We start from the raw sequence: 19,962 nt of genomic DNA, 5'->3' as shown, positions 1-19,962 counted from the left end.
TCAGCCTGCAGACTTAACAGAAGTCAGAGTACCAGCTAGGAGGAATAGCCATTGATTGAAAGTCTGTCTCGATGGAGAGAAATGAAGCTTCTGCACTATTAGTCAAGTAATTGTTAATGTGATTAAGGGTAATTAATAGGGTTTTTTCTTTCTTTCTTTCTTTCTTTCTCATTAATTATAGTAAACTCAATATATCTTTTAGTTTTAGACAAAAAGAAGCCATTTGAATATGTCACCTTCAGCTCTGGGTGACTTGTCACTGTTCATTTTATGGACAAAAAGGTTAATTAATTAATAAAGAAAAAAAAACAGCAGCTTGATCTACAGTTAGTAGGGGTGTAATGATAGTTTGATTTTGATCAGTATGTTAATTAACAATTAACGGTCCAAAATCATAGATGCAAAGTAAAAAACATTGATACATATATATTAATATATACATATGTATGTGTGTATTCATCTTTAAGATCATATTTGAGACGGTTTCCGTCCATAGATGCAAAGTGAAAACATTGATTAGTCTGTAAAATACAAGAAGCACTAAAAGAAAATTCCCCACAGTCCAAGGTGACGTCCTCAAGTAGCTTTTTTTGAATGACTATCAAGATATTCCATTTACAATGTAATGGATGTCTATTATTTGTTGATTAATTGATAAGTCAATGGACAAATTAATTCAGAAAATTCATTCATATTTTGGTTTTGTGAGTCTTCAGTGACAGTAGACTGAGTGTATTTAAGTTTTGGATCATCAAATATTCAAACTTGGGTTCTGGGAAGTCATCTGACATTTTACAGACCAAACAATCAATCAATGAATCGAGAAAAGAATCTACCGATTAAGTGATAATTAACAAAAGTGTAGCACTACATTGGACTTTTTGTTCCAACACTCACAAAACATAGTGCAGGTAATAGATAACGGTTATTTGTATGTGTAAATAATTCATATAACACTTCAAATATTAAGCATTATGTGAAAGACAAATACAAGGCACCCTGAAAACAGGCTTTCCAAGACACGGGAATAAAGTCTTGTCAGTACCCTAAAAATATTAAGGAATATAAAACAACAAAAACAAACAATCAAGACGTGGAGACGTAGCGGAATGCTCTGAAAAAATAGCAAACTGTCAGCAGCAGCGTGTGAAATTTGTACTATTCTGTCACTGCTGCGTGATGTCAAACTGGGCTGTAGATTCACAGAGAAAAGGACGCAGCTTGAAACAGTGTAAAATCAGTGGGAACTGCACGCTGCAGATGTCTGCATTGACCTTAGAAAAGGCAGTTGTGCTGAGGCTGATTTTATTTATTCTCTGTGTGTCTGTTAAAAGTGCTCTATTGTCTGTGTGTTTGGGGCCACGAAGGTCTGGCTGCCCTGAAACCATGTGAGTCACACACAAACAATGTAATTCTCTGTCTTCTCCCCCACTGCTCGCTTCTCCTCAGAAATCAGACTGGAATCAATAAGGCATTTACAGCCAGTGACCCACATTTGGTATTCTCACACGATGATGGGGGGGTGTCAGTAGTATTCAGCCGCTTGTGTTATAAGTGATTTAAGAAATCCCTTAGTCCTTACCATGTCGGAGCTCTCATCGGAGTAGTTGTGTTTTCAGGATGGATTTTGTTGCCCGCAGCCTATTTTAAAGCGGTTTGTTTTGTGTTGCAGATGTGATGGACCAGCAGAGGGCGCTACATTCAGGTTGCCTGGTCTCAGGGGTTCGTACGCCTCCCGTCCGCCGCAACAGCAAGCTGGCCAGCCTGGGACGCATCTTCAAGCCATGGAAATGGAGGAAAAAGAAAAATGAGAAGCTGAAGCCCTCGGCAGGTGAGTGTGACGTAAGACTCATGTTTCCATCACCCAGGTGGCCACCAACGTCATTAGACCTTGATGTTTGGTTGAATTTACATTGTGATGTCAGGTGACCAAAATTCATTCTCGATTTGATGTAGAATACTTACGACAGATGATATTTGTTGGTTTTAAGTTGTGTTGTTAAATAACCGAAATCCAACATCTGCAGTTAACATTCACACAACATGAAATTCTAACTCTAACCCTAACACCCCAATTTTAATTCCAACTAAAATTAAACGTCTGTCCAACGTCAAGAGTCCAACGTGTTTCTGACGTCATATTGACGTCCAGTGCCAGCTGGGCAGTGGTGGTGAATGATGGCTGCTTTAGGAATTGAGAGTATTGCTCAGCCTGCATATTTATGTCAAAACTCGACTCAAGCCTGAAGACAGTAGTAACCGACCTGTGCCCGAGCCTGACACGCAGTCTGTTCTTTTGTGTCTGAGGCCAACCCAAGCCCGACACAGTTAACGTAAAGGTATTGTCGTTACCATGATTGCAGCTTGGCTGTAAACCATGATTACACATGTGGCACCTTGTAAATGACTGTTAAAAGGCACACGTCACATACACACATTACACAATGTCATCAGGAGGTATGAATAATAAAATTTGAGTCTTACTACAGTATTCATTTCCACAAAGTATTCTCAAACATGTTAACTAAACTATTAACATAATCCAACCATCATGATTTATGTTGGGATATGGTGGAGGATGATGACAGTATCCACTGCTGATGGCTTCAGGGCTGTCCTCCTCTGTTAGATGGTTCTTTGAGCAATACATACGTAACGTTCGCTGCTGCTTCTGCTAGCTGGAAAGACCAGAATGCCCTGAGCAAGTATGCCAAGCTTCGGGTAACATGAGGTGATTACTAAGTTTGATTATTATGATGTTCTCCATTGTTAGCTAGCTAATGTTTACTTATATAAATGGTTATTGCCTGCATCGCCTGTGTGTTGCGTTTGTGTGTTGTCATGCACATAACAAATTCAAGCACTGGACAAGAAGTAGCCCCACACTGACAGTAGATTTGTCATCGGCCAAACCCGAACACTATTTGTAAATAATTGTCTGAGCCCGGCCCATCCCATCGGGTCTGTGCAGGCTCGAGTCCAGTATCCACACTCTGTTGGGAATAGGAAGACAGAGGCTGTATTTGCAAATAGACCCAGGCTGATTCACATGTTTTCATTGTCCGTGCAATCAGTGGACCAGTTTCATTAATGTTTGTATGTTTGTTTTTTTTAGCGGGGGAGAAGAAGGCAGCTGTACGACAGAAGAGAGATGACCTCGTCAAGAGGAACCCCGGGGAGACGGAGACAGGTGCAAAATGAGAGATGAACACACACACACATGCACACACATGCACACACATGACTCCAGGCTGATCACGGTTCACTTGTTTAGCCACATGATGCCCAACTGCTCTGCAGACTCAGTTCTGTCCTCTTCCTCTGTGCTCTGTGTGCAGAGTCAGATCTAGCTTGTGGTGGTAATGGTGAAGATCCAGACACACCCACTCACTCTGATGGGGAGGACAGAGACGAGGAGCCCGTGGCACCTCTGGCCAGCACCAATGAAGACCTGGGCAGTGATTTAGAAGCCTCAACAGGTAGAGTACAGTACTGTAGTCTGAGACTGCATGTTCAGAAAATATGCAAAGCACAGCAGTACTTAATGCTTTTTATGTTTAAGGGTTAAAGCTGCATTTGGTAGTTACACGTGCAAAGAAGTAGAAAAGGGTAACTGTTTACTTAAAGCTGCTTTAATCAATATTTATATATAAACAATAGATCTGTGTGATGTCAAAAGATGTCACTAAAAGTGATAAATGTGGTATTATGGACCGCAACTTAATTGTTTTGGTTAAAAACTCTGCTCAACCTTGTTTTGTAACAATTTTTAATGAAAAAGCCCTGAAATCCAACTATGTAGTAACTGCCCAGTACCAATAAATGCTCCGCTTAGAATGGATCTTGTTCACAATTTAAGGAAAAAAAAAATCTAAGGGATCCATATCATGATGGTCTGATGGTCAGAAAAAAGTCAGTTGATAGTAAATATTGATATCTGTATCATTATTGGCCTCAAAACTCCTGTTTCAGTTGGCTTATAATTGACAGACAACCTTTAAAACTCATGTTCACAGCAGTTACAAGTGAACCTTAAATGCATGTTTTTGAGCTGTGGAGGGAAACCCAGTCAGACGTGTGGGGAACATACAAACTCCACGCATGAATAGCCGCTATATTCAAACCCAGCACCGCTTTAACATCTAACCTGTTTGGTTCGGTTAAAATGAACTCAGGTCCGTTTGCCCAGGTAAAGTCTATTCTCATTGAGGGCGAATATCCACGCGGATTATTCTTGCAGATAAATATAAAAGTTGATTTCACGGGTTCTTATGGAAGTTTGCACACCAGGGTGGAACTTTCGAGCGGTGAAAAAAGTTTCCGCCCAGACTTTGACCCCCGCAGAATTCGCTGGCAGAACTACACAGCTGGGCCAATGAAATTGTTTGTTCATAGTGATGTCGCGCAGACCTGGGAGAGTCCAAAATCCAGTCAGGCAGGACAGTATGGGAGAAAGGTTGATAAAACACAGCACCCCGTCCTTTTTGATAAAAGACGGGATGATTTATGATGTATGTTTTTGTATTGCTAGTGTGAAAGCTGTCAATCAAACAATTGAACCAAGACTTGCCTGAAAAGATAGGTCTTGGTCCACTTGCAGTCGGTCTCTGGTGCAGTCTGTTTGTGGCGTGAAAGAAAATGAACCAATCACAGGATTTTATGTTAGCGGATATTTGATTTTTTTTAGCACAATGTCAAAAGCTAAACAACTAATAAATCATCTGCTGATCATGAAGTCTGTTTGCAATCTTATAATTGTTCTCTATCAAAGATGTGGACGATTTGCAGTGTAATAATACTAATATGCTTATAATCAGTTATTTCTTCAAGAGCTCTTTGTGACACCAAAGAAAATAAACATACATCAGAAGCATTAAAGTGCTACTAAACTTCTGTCGGTCACCTGAATTTAACTTCCCACTTGGGTTCTAATAATGCTGGATCATCAAAACTGTCCAGTCAACAAGTTACCTGTCAGTCACTATAAGTTCATATTTACTCCCCTGATTTGTTTGTAAAAAGTCACTGTGAACAGGAACTATACCAGAACCAAAATGCAACAGTGTGTCCTTTTTTTCCCTTGGTCTGCACCAAAAGAACCAAAGCACAGGTATGAAAGTGCACTCTATATAATGGACTTGACTTATCCTGTGGTGCATGATTAAAGGTAGTGTAGCGCCACAGCTCACAGAGAGCAAACTTCTATCGTGCATTTTGCAGAAAGGAAAAAAACTCCTTTACGTTTTTGTGTTGAATTCCTGTCAGTGACCATATCTAGTGCTAGTTTTGTCATTTCTACTATTGTATGTATTGTTATTTTTTAGATGTACATTATCTTTTGTATGTATGTAAACCAAACACAACCAAAGGAATCTTTTCTTTGTTTGAAAAGGGCAAAACTATTAAAATAAGTACAATAAAAATGTCAGGTAAAACAACAAAGTGTGTAAATGCAAAGAAAAGGCAAAGGTGCAGATGGAGCACAACTTGTACATGTGTTACTTCAATTGATGCTTTATATTTTAGAAGACATATTTTTCTTGTCGGGGAATCTGCTATTATTTTTCAGGCTGTCCATGAAAAACCAGCTGATTTCTCCTTTGAACATTTAGTTGTCTAATTTGTCTTTGATTTTAATTTAATTATTGCAAAACAAGATGGAATACTTTCATTTGTTCTGGTTCCTGCTGGTGATTTAAGCTGATATAATGATCATTTGAGATAAAATTGTCAATTCTGGTTGAAAAAAACAAACAGAACTAAACTGTTACATGAATTCTTTCCTGGTGCAGCTTCTCTCTAAAACACTGTGCCTGATGGTCCACTAGGTGGAGACAGAGTCTTCCAAACCTTTGCATCACCACAGCTGACTTTTCATTTCAGTGCAAGAATTGACTGAAGATTCAAAGACGGTGGGAGATCCCAATCAGAGTGAAGATGGAGAAGATGAAAGCACCTCACTGAGCGACCCCAGTGACGAGCAGCCAAAGGGGAAGGTGGAGGCTGATGAAGGCAAACAGGAGGCCACATCGGCCCAGCCTGGACGAGCCAGCACCTCTCCTCCACCTAACCTGCCAGTCAAACTGCTCACCAGACTGGGCAGCCTAGACTGTGAGTTTACAAGGAAAGGCCTCATGCAAAGCCCCGCTGTGTTGCAGCAGTGTTTCAAGCTGATGATTTTCCTTCCCAGGTGCTCCTTCAGTGCCAGTAAAGAAGTCCCCAGCCACCTTACCCAGGAACTTCACTCTTCCCAAAGACCCTCATGGCTCCTTGTTGAGAGGCAGGATCTCCACCCCGACTGGATCCCCCCACCTTGGGGCGCTACACTCACAGCTGCCTCCTAGCTGCATCATTGAGGAACTGCACCGTGCCCTGGCCACCAAACATAGACAGGACAGGTCAGACTTTGGTGCAATATGTGCAGCATTTCTAATACGTTTATTTGAAATACTATGTTGCGTTTAATTTATTTGTTTAGTTTTTATTTTGTAGGTGTTCACACATTAAATCTACGATACAGGATACCTTTGCAGACTTTTATTCTTACAAAATGAAAAGCAAATACATTAATAATCATGACTCATTTTTGCAGAGACTCAGCCCACTGCCTGTATTTTCATATAAACAGACAAAAGAGATGCTATAGAGTCAGACAGAGATTTACAGTAAAGATGAAGATGGTGTAAACTATTGAGAAAACAGTATAAAACAGAACTAAACAGGTGAACAATTAAATAAAGGATGCAACGATGGTTGGATGGTGGTATGTAGAAAACACAGCAAAGAGTATTTTTTCATTTTCTCCTATTTTGGATGTTTATGGGCATGTCCTGCATAGTATACCTTTAAAATATCCTGTTTGCAGTATATAATATTCCATCTCCAAAACCCACATTGATACATCTTTAATATTTCATGACATGGAACAATAAAGTTGTGATTGACAGGCTGGTCTTGTGATGTGTGAGCTCAGTTTCCAGACGAAGGAGGCGCGCTCCTCTCTGAAACGCCGGCTGGATGGTCGTCTGTCCCGCACATCCAGCACAGAGAGGGAGCCTGCCGGGGAATCAGAGAGCAAGAAGGAGTCCGATGAGAACAAAGAGAACTGGCGTCTGGACGAATACTTGAGTGACCAGGACAGCTGGAACGAGTCTGTCATCTCTGGTAGGTCTGCTGACGGTAGACTTGCTGTGTACTATTTGCTCGGCCATGATCTGACGCTTAATATACAAAGCCAACAAAATCTGGGCACCCTGTCAGTGGATATTGAAGCAGCATAATCTCTGCTGGTGTTTTTGTTTACAGTGGGAGGCATGACAGCGAGATTTACAGAGATGACGAATAGCAGACTTACTGGTGTTAAATTTCAGCTGCCTGTCAACATCTGCTCTGGTGGCCTAATTCTTGGCCAGTCATGTGGGTCATTGGTGCAAAGCTGTCTGCAGTTAACATGTCTGTGACCCTGGGGGATAAAAATATGAAAATGGTAGACTATAAAGTTATGGTGGACCTGACAGACGCACACGCCACCAGCATGACAGTGATGTGATGCAAATATCTGTGATATGGATAATGTGTGGTGAAGGAGATGGCAGCAGAAAAAGGAAAGTAGGTCTGAAAGTCTCTGAATTTAAAGAACTTTAGCTTAATAGAATTTTTTTTGCAATCTTAGGACCTTAAACCATTTATCAGTTACGCTAAGGATTTATTATATTGCAGTGTCTAAACCTGTGTACTGGGATTCAAGGCTGTGACTGCTGGCCCCACCATATACTGACTTAAATAGTATATGAGGATGTGCACAATTAGTCGACTTTATTTTCACATCAAGCACCAGGAATACTAGTCGGTTAAACCTGTTATTAAAGTTATTTTTTGTGCTATTGCATTTACCCAATGAAAACATTTAAAGAATTATTGTCATAAAAAAAATATGATTTCAATAAATGTTACTTGGTAACATTTATTTGGTGAGTTGTGTTGGATAATGGCCATAATGTGTTTTGGACAACAGTAAACCTTGTGAAGTGTTCTCAGTTTTGACTGTTTTCTGAATGTTTTCTTACTTTAAGACTAGTTGACAAGTCTAAGTTTCAACTTCCATTTAAACATAAGGAAAATTAGTCATAAGGAACACCCCCAGTATACTTTAAGCCTTGAGAGGTAGGGTGAAAAAAAATAATTTTGTGGGCAATCTTGGCCAAAACCTAAATTTATCTCCTTCGTACAAGATATTATCTTCAACATACAGGATTTTATCTCCTATGTTGGAGTGATTCTAAAGGCCAAGACACAACAAACTGACGCCCAACAAGCATGAATGTTCTGCGCCTGCCTGAGAGGACAAACCCTCTGCATACCAGCAGACAGCGCTTGTCTGTAATTGTCATTCAAAATGGGAAACCGGAAGACCATCTTGACGCTAGTTAGCCAGTTAGCACATTACCAACACAATCCAATGTTGATAGAACAGAGCATACCTACCATGTGCCAGTGAACAACAACACAAACCATCATGAAACCTTTCCACTAAGGGGCACAATGGCTGAAGAAAAATAATCTTACCTCATATAACAAGTTTGTTTCAACTTCACTCCCTCTTGACTTTAGTTGATTGTTTACATTCCTCACTTCTGTTTCTCTTCTCATGCACTGAGCTGAACTGTTAGTCGGAGTGATGTCGTTCACCAACAGGCACCACAGTGCCACTGTTGATTCAATACACTGAATCGATGGAGGAAAAAAGGCCTACTAGTGCTGATGTTGCGGGACACACTGCACCGCAAAAGCCCACCTGTGGGCTGGAATTTGAAATGCGACAGGCTAATGAGAGTGTTACAGTGGTGTTGTATCAGTAATATTATTGTAACAAAACCTGAATCAGTCTCTCTTCTCTTGCTCACTCACCTGTTCGCTGAGTAGACTGTGTATATGTGCTTGTGAACTTAGACCTTTTGGACAGGGTGGTTTTTGTGTGTATAAAATAGAATGGTGTCGGCACCACTGCACATTTCCATTATATTTTACAGTGGACATTTATACTTAATCAACTGAGAAGGCAAACCTTTTGCTTATGCTGCATGTGGCTAAACTTTCAGCTTATCGTGCATTTAGCTCTTCATTCTGCACGTCGTTCTCACTCTCAAAGTAGCCAATAAAATGATCTCCTGCTCAGGAGGTATTATCTCGTACGTTGGAGGTATTTACATATTTACATACATTTATATCTTAGATATACATACTACTAGTAGTATGTATATCATTTTTATGTTAATATCATTTTTACTGTTTATCAATAACACATTTCTTAATTCATTCATGATTCAGACTTTTACAAATCACATAAAAAGTTCCAAGGGAGTGAACATTTTGTTTACTTAAATAACATTAAATGCATTATATAAGTCAGCTACAAATACAACACTAAGTGCATACTTTAACATTTTGTACCAAGTATGCAGACATGTATTTAATTAATAAGGTGTTAGCTTGAGTCTTATGAATAAGCACAAAAGCGCACTGTGCAGAGATTAGCATCAGTTCAGCTGGTTTAGCTGGAAAACCACTGTGTCGTTCCTGACCTTAATATGTGCTCAAACAACAGGGACCCTCCCGCGCAGAATGAGGAAGGAGCTGCTGGCTGTGAAGCTTCGGAACCGACCCAGTAAGCAGGAGCTGGAGGATCGCAACATCTTCCCCGTCCGCAGCGACCAGGAGCGGCAGGAAATCCGCCAGCAGATAGAGATGAAGCTGGCCAAGTGAGTCGCTCTGTGCGGACCCAGATCAGCCTGCCATCAGCCCCATCAGCCCCCCCACCCTCCTCTGCACCATGTATGTCTGTTTCATCACTCAGCATCACTTCTGTCTACACTTGGGCTGCTTGTCTGTCATCCCCTCCACCATCCCCTAACAAATGCTCATTCCTCAACATTTCACAAAGGCTTTCATTCTAGACGCTCACTACAAAGCTAAAAGAAGTTTTGGAATATCAATTTAAAGTCTATTTTGATGTGCAGAGATGCAGTGGAGCGTGAACCCACTCAAACTCAGTTTACTGACCATTTTATACAGAGGTCAGCAGCACATAGGCAGGGCTATGGTGTTATGGTGCTATTTTTGACAACTATCCACATATGTAGTGCTTCTGTGCAGCATCTGCAGTTAAAGTGTGTGTTTCTAGAGGGTTTTGATATTGGTACCAAACCCAGCTCACTGTGAAGACGCGATGAATTTGGTGGGGCGGTACTTTCGGCACTTCAAGACGTTTGTTCTTTAATACAGCTCGTCTGCAGTTATGACAAAACATATTATTCATGGCCTCTGCTCAATTACAGTGCAGTTCAGAGCACCTGAAACATCACTTTTACACACAGTCAAAGAAATAAAAAGTGAGCATCCTGGTCGTAGTTTGGAAATAATATCCAAGAAGTTGTTACACCTAGAAGAATCAAATGCAGTTCTTGTCTACAGTCCCACCAATAAAAGAACGGTGTGTGAGATTTAGGGGGAATTAGTGGCATCTAGTAGTGAGGATTCCAGACTGCAACCATCTGAAATTTCTTGGGTTTAGAGTTCCTTCAGTGTTCATTGTTCAAGAGGTTTTGGGAGCCGAATATCTGCAGAGTTCTCCTGCTCTGCAAAACAAACAGACCAGGTCATTAAAATCAATAAAAATACAGTTTAATGTTACAACTCAGTGATTCTCTGACGCCTTGCTGCACGTCACAGGTGGGCTGCTAGCCTAGCGTCTGCTAATGTGTGCTCACAACACTGAATAAAGCAGGTTTTTCCATGCTGTCATTGTGGAGGGGTTTGACACAAAAATGCATATATATAGAGCCAGGGTTTGGTTTGGCCATTCTGGGCTACTGTAGAAACATGGCAGTGTAACGTGGCAATCTCCTTGGATAAGGATCTGCTCCCTATGTAGATACAAAGTTTATTCTAAGGTAAAGAAAATACGATTCCTTTTTTCAGGTGATTATTCACTAAATAAAACATACTTATCCTATTATATTCCATTTCTGCCAATATATCCCCCTAAATCCTACACACTGGACCTTTAAAGGTAACTGTAGACTTTTTGACATGTATTTACACTATGGAGCAGTTTATCCATGACGGGTCCTTGTTATTTAGTCTTCTCCACCTGGATGAGGACGCAATACACAATGGTGTCACACTATTCCACTAATCTATATGTGGTGATAACAGGCCAAGATATGCTGCAGTGCGCCAGCAGATGCAGGAAAGGAGATGCCAGTAAACTTGGATGTAAACAATGCATGTTTCAAACAAAAGAAAAATCTGCCTTTCAAATGACTCGTGGGTGGAAATGCAGTCGACATGTCAGTTCTCAAGGATACACACAGTGCATTTTAGTGACTGACAATGAGGGTAAAAAAACAAAGAACATTTTGTCTGTTTACGAGAAAACTCCACAGGGCCTCTTTAATGCTCGAGGTGCTGTTGAAATGTATTACAGTACGTTTATGCAGGCTTAATATTAGCACACCTAACGATCACAGTATAGTGCACTACGTTACGGTAAGCAGTGGCAATGATGGCAAGCTATGTGAGGATAAGAAAAGGCAACAAAACATCTCTTGGTCTTTACTACTAATTTCCTATCATTGCATTGTATGGATTCTACATCCACCTGTTTCCCACAGTTCATCATATCATCTTTAAACTCTCCACGCATGACATGTTGCTTTCTCTCTAACATTTTGATGCATGTTGTCTAAAATGCAATCATGTTTTCACAACCGTCTCAAATAATATGTGGTGAACTGCAGAAAATAATACGGTTTAAATAGTCACAACAAAAGTTGTGTCTCTCTTTCCCTTGGACATAGTGTTTCTGGGTCAAGTGGACAGATTTTTGAGTGTGGAACAGGATTTTCTGAAAGGCAGAGGAGGAATGCGACAGAGAATATAATCGTATTTGTCGTGTTATGTAAAAGGCCATAGGCTGTTGTTATGGTGACTTTAATAGGATTAACAGTCAAATCAGGTTTGTTTTTTCGTGAATAATAGAGTGGCAGGGTGTGCTGGTAGGCTTACGCAATGCTCAGGGTGGGAGGAGGAAGGTTTGTATTATTGCTCCATGCACCATATGAGTTTGCTCAAACAGTATGGCTGCCTCCTGATATGTATGTCAATTTTGGGTGCTTGACAGTGTAACAGCAGCTCTCTTGACAGTTAATTGACTTTTTAGATTCACAAGCTGCTTTTGTAGCTGTTTGCACTTTCCCCTCTGTAGACTATTAACATATTTAGTTGTTTTTCATACCTGTGTTAAAACAGGCAGCTGTGATAATGGCCTGTTAGCGCAATGTTCACACTTCACTGTGTGCTGAATGCTGCCGAGTGCTTTAATTTGAGGGTGACCTGCTTTCAGCTGCCAATTTGGGTTGAAACGGAAGCTATTCTTCTCAGTGAGTGACAAACAAACCGCAAACTTGTAATTAGCATTTTCAAATGCATCATTACCTTAAACGACAGCTCAAAATAGTCAGCAGGCCTTTTGACTGAATTCAGCTGGTTAGAGAAGACATTGGGCAGAAGCCATCACATTGGTAACATCTGTTTACGGGACAATTTACGTCATGAGACCGTCATAAAGACACTGTAATTGCTTCATATAAATACACAACAGTGCACCATAAATCTGGCACGAGCACATTACCACACTTGGTCGTGGGTTGTACTGTAATGATGCCTCTGACTAAACACTGTTTGATACCAAACATCATTGCCAACACATCTTATTGCAATGATTGAACTGAATGTTCTGTAAAGACACAGAGAATCATCACCCAGCTCTGCACTTCCCCTCTGCTCTATGTAGCATTTCAGCATCTTTACGCTCATTGTTTTCATTTTACAGCCAATGACTTTGCTGTTTTTCTTCAGTCTCACCGCTCCTGTCACAGCAGGAAGCTGTTTTCAGTGAAAAGGCACTTAAAATCTTGTTAAAAAAAACTGTACATGACCTGCCAGGCACCAGATGATGCACAGACACACTTAGCGGGTAGCTGGTGATACTGGAGCATTTAGCCGCAAAAGCCATCTATTTCTCTCAGGAGTTGGTGGAGGCCAAAACAGAGCTTAAAGGAGACTATTTGCTTGAGTCCAGCAGGCTACTTTATTGAAATACATTTTTACTCTAATAAAACAGTTTTGATAATAAGTTGAAATTTTATATTTTACGACCACTTGCCTTCACTTCAAAGCAATGCGAACATGATGACAGAGATGTGTGCTTGTATCAGTCCCGCCCCCATATGCTTGATATGAATTTGTGAGCACTGACTCAGCTGAGAGGTTGTGTCCTGCGGAGAATCGGCTTCAGTGTTTGACAAATGATAGCAAAATAATTAATGACAGTCACTTTTTCAGTTGCATTGATTGCACAGACAGAGGACATCCATCCATTTGATGAGCTACTTTGAAAAACACTGGTGGTAGCAACTTGATGATTGTGCACTTAGCATTTACAAGTCCACTTAAAGTGCTTTTCCACATACACCGCACAGACAATTATGGGCTTAATGAATGAACAATAGTGGTGAAAATGAAGATGACTGGAAGTTATGCTGGATGTGGAATCATATGATTTTAGTCAAGTGATTGACATGTTTAGTTATTTTTGGCAGAGATTTATTTTTTATAAATACTTTATTTTAAAACAAATATATTGCATTGATAAAAAATAGGATAAATGTATGTAACCTTGTTTATTTTCGTTGAATAAGCATGCATTTATGTTTCTAGTAAAACAATACATTAACCACAGTTAACCATTTTTGGCATGTCTTTATCAGAGCATGTGAGTGAAGCAGAAGGATTTTGGATGGAGCGCAGAGCAGATTTTTTATTTATTTATTTTTTTTAAGTTGGAAGCATCCCCTTATCTCCCACTCCATCCCACTCATAAACAAATAAGAAATTCTTACTGCTCTGCTCACATGCTCTGGGCTTGATAAACCTGACAGTGAAGGCGTCAATAAATAGATAAAGAATAGTAAATAAGGTCTAGTGATTCTTGATTACAAAGTCTTAATTAGTCAGGAATAGACTTGATTTTAAATATTAATAGCTATTTAAAGACTGTGGGTTAAAATGCACAAGAAGCTTTACAGTAATTCACTTCACTTTACAGTCAGGTCGGCATAGTCATTAAAATATGCAGTAACTAAGATCAGTGTATTGGATAGTGGCATTAGACTGTGCCAGAGGCCACTAAATGGCCAAAATCTTTCCAGCTCCCAGACCCTACTTGTTAGCCACTCCATCAAGTAGACCTTGCTTTCACACTCCCAGGTTGCCTGACACCGAAAGTCCAAATGAATGCCAGTTTTACTTTGTGTCTCCTGGTTGTTTTACCGTTTCCTTATGTGCCTGCCATATCTGTTAAGCAGTGATATACCTTGTTGGCTGTACTTTGAAAATAAAAAGCAGGCAGTTATGACATTATGTCCGTAGTATATTAGCACCAGCTAAAAGAACCTAGCAAAGCAAATCCAATAGCCCACATTTTGTCATAGTAGGCTGCAGTATGTGGTACAGCATGTGTGGCATTAAAGTATGAATCTTTCCATTAGCTGCTCGCCTTGTGTTTGGGTAGTTCAGTCAAGATTTGCTTATAGGGGACGTCACTCTTAAAAGTCAAAGAAATAGGAGCAGGACTGTAGCTTGCATTGTCATCTAATGTGTCTTTCTGGAGGAGCATCAGGTGTAAGGATGTTGTGTGTTGTTGGAGAGGGATCCACAAAATGCTTGGATGAGAGATGGGTTAAATGGCAGCAGTATCCTCCCTTGTACCTTTGTTTTTCGTACCTTATAGCAAAGTATAAAATGCCGTCATCCAGCATGAGTGTGTTTGTCTTTTTTTAATTCATAGTGCTGCACGGCAGACAGGTTGTAGTTTAAGACATAAGGCCAGCAGTGTATTTTCATATTCTTGATAAGACACAGATGATTAGTACTGTATGTGGAGCCTCTTGTAAAAAAAAAAAAAAAAAAAAAGGACAACACGCTCATTTATCCAAAATGCTTTACAGACAGTACTGAATCTCCATAATCCAATTTTATAAACAATTTGTTTTCAATTTTTCAGAGGTCTGTGTTTTCATCCACTTAAACTAATCCCAGGTCCTTTTTGTCTGCTCAGGACCAGACCGAGTGTAAGATATGATAACATAATATAAGATAAGCCTTTATTGATACCCAGAGGGAAATTCAGGCACTGCAGCAGCACAAGAACAGAAATCTAAATAGATAAGTAGAGAAGTAAAAAAAAAAAAAAAACAGAAATAAGTCTATATTAAATAAGAAGCAAATACAACAAGTAAAAGTACAAATATCATCTCTCAGACAGAGTGCTCATGTACACAATAGAGTCTGCCTGTGAACTAAATGCAGCCATTATGAAGAGCCTTTGCAGTGATGACTTTGAGTGTGATTGTTCCGTGGAGTGTGCCACAGTGGGTGCTGAGGAGGTGTCAGAGTCGTCACTGAGAAAACAATGTCATTTAATTAAGTATAAAAGAAGCTTAAGTCAGTTCTTCTTTCAGCATCCATGGATCGGCTCCAGAAAGTGACATAACATCACAGATGGTTTCTTTTATTGGGTCGTTCATGCTCACACGTATTTATATTACTGTCAAGCTAAATTAAGACTCTCTGTAGAGTTGTAGTGAAGTAAATGATAGAGAAATTAAATCTGAAATGTAGTGGTGTAGAAGTTTAAAGTAGCAGAAAATGATAAAACTCATGTAAAGTACCTCAAAAATGTACTTAAATACTGTGCTACAGTTATGGCTAGGTCATTTTTAAGAAATTACGATACCAGTACTCTTTAAGTGATATGGGCACCAATAGAGTATCTCATTTGATACCTTTAATGTGAATCAAGTTGTGTGTGGTATAATACTTTCCAGAACTGCCAGCTCCATCAAATACACGGTGCTCAACTTCACCACACTATAGACATAGGTTGTGGGGCATCGGTAGTGTAATGGATAGTGCCGGCGCCCCATGTACAGAGGCAATGCCTCGCTGCAGCGGTCGCAGGTTTGACTCCGGCTTGCAACCCTTGCTGCATGTCAACCCCCACTCTCTCTCTTTCACCCCATTTCAATCTGTCCTGTCCATTAAAGGCAACAAGCCCAAAAAAAAATAATCTTTTGAAAAAAAAAAAAAAAAAAAAGACACGGGTTGTAGCTGCTGCTGAGGAAGTTTGAGCTCTGAGCCAGGGACAGTAGAGAGTTCGCCCGGCCACTCGTACACAGTGACAGGGCTAACTGTTGGCATCAAACAGCCAACATTATGTGACAGTAATTTACAGGTTCCATGACGGAGTCGAGCTGTTACGGCGTCTATGTGAGTTTGTTGGGACCATTTAATGGCTGGGTAAAGAATCCCGCTGATACTGTGTTAGCTTGTACTAACCGAGCAGACATTTAGCCTACCGTTCACCTGGAGGAGAGCTGGCCTAGAGATGGCAGCAACAGAAAGTTTGCTGATCCAGCGGGGAGTTGGGACAGTCTAGGATGAGATCTCTGGCATAAAAATGATTTAATGCAGGAACTGTTTGACTGGAGTATTACTGACGTCAGTAATAATTGGGACTGGGTTGTTTTGGCCAATACCTGAAAGGAATCAAGTACTGATGCCCAGCCCCAACTACAGTACAGTTAATGGTAGTAGTTAGTCAATTTGCTTTACTGCAAACATGTGAAGTATCTTCAAAATAAAAGGATCTAACGTTTTAAAGATTAAAGTTATAAATTGTTATATTTGTTTCTTCACTTGCACCTGAAAAGGTTACTTCCATTTTAAAGTCATCATTTAAAGGCAGAATTAGGAAATTATTAATTTGCAAATTAGCTCTGAATTTTGGTGTATCAACATGTAAATGTCAATTTATTTATTTATTATAAGTAAACAATATAAAACCTTGAGTAGAACAGTGGCACACCTAAGCGGCAATGTCTAAGTGCCAAAAACTGCAATTCCTGTAATGGCCACTTGAGGCTTCAAAACAGAGTCAAATCCCATAGACCCCATGTTAAAATGCCCAACTTTATAGCTGAAATAAACATGTTTACAGCCTGGTACAAAACTGTTTTTTGTCTTTATAGCTTATTTAAACATTCATGACAGCTAAATGGGGGGTGAATTTTTCTATAACTTGCTTGTTTACATTTTATTAAGGCCCAAAGTTCCGCATATTTAAGGGTGGTGCTGCCTAAGTGACAGGCTGTCTACGAGGTGTCGCTACATTGTCAGAGTCAGATCAACCCCTCACGTCTCCACAGCTCCACCCTGTTGTACAAATATGGTCACTTCTGGCTCCAAAAAACCAAGACGGCAACAGTGAAAATGCCAAACTCAAGGCCTCAAAACAGCAGTCCACAAACCACTGGGTAACGTTATTTGTACAGTCTATGGGCACAGCCCGTAAAACATCTTCATTCATCTCTACAATTGGGATTTTTCCATTTTCTGGTGTAGAGTAGTTCAGAATAAGAGGATGAGCATCAGTTTTAGGGAAAAACACTTTTTGAGCTAATATCTGATAAATATTTAAGTTTTAGCAAAAGTCACAACTGTTAATAAACATTAACATCTGAAATAGTTTTCCTGTAGAAATAGTCATTGCATAATTTTTGTAGCATAAAGGTCCCCAGTGGACTCAGTGAACTCCAGGGAGGTTGGACCCCTGTGTGGTCTGGGCGTAGTTTCATTACATACCCAGTTCTATCACAGGTCAAAGCAGCTAATTAAAGAGATGAAGACTTTGAACTGAGAGAAAAAGAGAGCTGGTTTCCGCTCCTGTCCAACCACACTGAGAGGGGAAACAGGGCAGCGAGTGTTTGATGAGGCCTAATTAATTTACAGCTAAGCCTTTTGCTCCTCACTTTGTAACTAAACTGTGAGAGATGAGTAAGGCAGGGTGACATTCAGACAGGCTAAATAATACTGCCCATGAGCTTCTTTGAGCCTGGCATCACGCTCCGCCATGTGCCTTTTTCCTACGCCCTCAACCGAGGCATTTCACAGCTGCTTGTCAATCTGGATAGTCAACGCAGCTATGCATGCGTCTGATGTATGTGACGTTATCATAAAGCAAAGCTGTTCCAAACACGCCTCGCTCCATGTGAGCTCCTTCATGAGCACATGGACAAATTCCAGTGGGTAATTGTGGAATAGCAAAAGGCATTGTGCTGCATGAACTTAATTACTGAACTTCTACACATACCAGAGAGGACGCTGGAGGCACTTTGGCCTGTAGTCTGCAGGGGGCTTTATAGTGGGACATCACTACAAAGTGCTTATGTAAACCAAACTCCTGATTACTCTTGCATAATAAAAACAGGAAATGATCAATTATGTGTCACAAGGGGGGAAGTGTGACAGTGGGATGCTGGGTTACGGACAGTGTGTACACAGTGTTGTTTAAGAGCAGAGGTCAGAGCAGCGGGGCTGTTGTGAGCCAAGTTCCCTGCTGATCATACAGTTCACTCAATGTGTTACATTACTGCAGTGATTAATTCACTGACAGGAGCATCTGTGCCAACCTGCTCTTAAGTAATGAGCCATCAGATAGAAATGTGTGACATAATTTTTTATGACATACACAACACAAGAAAGTGCTTTTCACGCTGCTTAGTCCTGGGTTATCTGTAGCCCCTTTTCATACACACATTGTTAACCTAGGTTTAACCTAAGCCCAGGGATATATGACTCACACTGCTCTGGGTTAAGTGTCCATTGGAACATGTTCCTAAGCCTGTCACGATAAGTGCACTGACATATTGTACAACATATGGACATGACCGCAACCATTTTGCCAACCTCGGTATTGCCTGTTGTGTTCACATGCATGTTTGCATAAGAATGTCACTAATCTTGTAGCTAACATGATACCAGGATAAACAGCAAAGTTTTCCCGACCATTACAGGACTTGGGCGCAGTGCGTCTCCCTTTTTTCCCACTCCACTTCTGCATACGTACTTGCACAAATCTAAAGAAAAATAAAACAAAAGACATAACAGTGTAGCTCACCGGCAGCCTGCAGCTGCACTTTCAACTTGCTTTAATTTGCCAAGCCCAGGCAACAAGCCAAAAAGTCCATCAGTTGTAGTTTTATCCTCCAACAACTTCATCCTCCACTCTGTAAATCCAACAGTTAACCACTAGGTTCCCAGGTCATCCATCTCTGGGAGCCAACCGCAGCACACGGGCCGGATTAGGTAGTTACTGCACTGTTCCTGGAGCTACGCAAAGATTGTCTGTTAGTCACAATAGGCATCATTTGGGATTGCTTTTGTTGGACAAATTTTGTATTGAGGCAGATAGATGAAATTCAGCCATCACTGATTCTGTCTGCTATATCAACAGCTACTGATAGTTTTTTATAGTAGTAAATGATCTAATAATCCAGTTAAGGCTCTTCAGGTTCAGCTTTGTAGCAGCTTCTTAGGTAACGTCCCATGAGACACATTAAATGATGTGTTTTATGTTCTTTTTAGCAAAACACTAAGAATTAGATTGTTAACACAAGCGGTGATTGTCATGGTGGGTGAACTGAAAAGAGAGCCGCCCACAGAAACTTCATCAGCAGAAAATCTAAGTAGGAGGCATCACACAGGAGGACATAGTTTGGTATTTTTCCAGCGATCTCTGTAAAGTGCAGAACAACAAAACAGCAGCAATTAGCACCTGAAATGGAACCAACAAAATACCTTAAAGCTGCAGTAAAACAGACTCCGTTTGAATCAGACATTATAAAATGACAGAAAGGCACAGACAGAGCAGATTGTTGCTGTTTACAAACAAGTTTCTTTTAGGTTTTGCTCTCTTTTGTGAAATGTCTCTAGCACACAGAGGAAAGGCTTTGGCAGAGTTTTGTGTGAATGTCACCATGGGGTCATGTCCCATGCCAGACG

The 19,962-nt window shown here is 40.4% G+C and overlaps 2 protein-coding genes across 4 annotated transcripts in view; one reads left to right on the top strand and one right to left on the bottom strand.

Moving 5' to 3' along the window:
• The window catches only part of phactr3b (phosphatase and actin regulator 3b), a 66,366-nt gene that overhangs the window by 24,334 nt on the left and 22,070 nt on the right, over nucleotides 1-19,962 (top strand). For all 3 annotated transcript variants that reach the window (XM_049573141.1, XM_049573157.1, XM_049573148.1), the window contains exons 2-8: nucleotides 1,673-1,831; nucleotides 3,116-3,190; nucleotides 3,339-3,479; nucleotides 5,884-6,111; nucleotides 6,191-6,398; nucleotides 6,974-7,164; nucleotides 9,605-9,758. In XM_049573141.1, the coding sequence (XP_049429098.1) occupies nucleotides 1,673-1,831; nucleotides 3,116-3,190; nucleotides 3,339-3,479; nucleotides 5,884-6,111; nucleotides 6,191-6,398; nucleotides 6,974-7,164; nucleotides 9,605-9,758 (1,156 nt within the window). The remainder of the gene's footprint in view (nucleotides 1-1,672; nucleotides 1,832-3,115; nucleotides 3,191-3,338; nucleotides 3,480-5,883; nucleotides 6,112-6,190; nucleotides 6,399-6,973; nucleotides 7,165-9,604; nucleotides 9,759-19,962) is intronic.
• ppp1r3db (protein phosphatase 1, regulatory subunit 3Db) overlaps nucleotides 9,862-19,962 on the bottom strand; it is a 40,636-nt gene continuing 30,535 nt past the window's right edge. The window contains exon 3 of the mRNA XM_049573256.1: nucleotides 9,862-19,696. The gene's annotated coding sequence lies outside the window, so the exon portion shown is untranslated. The remainder of the gene's footprint in view (nucleotides 19,697-19,962) is intronic.

Source organism: Epinephelus fuscoguttatus, linkage group LG1 (genome assembly GCF_011397635.1).
Source record: "Epinephelus fuscoguttatus linkage group LG1, E.fuscoguttatus.final_Chr_v1".
Classification (NCBI taxonomy): domain Eukaryota; kingdom Metazoa; phylum Chordata; class Actinopteri; order Perciformes; family Serranidae; genus Epinephelus; species Epinephelus fuscoguttatus.
The sequence above is the reverse complement of the archived record's forward strand: the minus strand, read 5'-3'. Positions and strand labels throughout refer to the sequence as shown.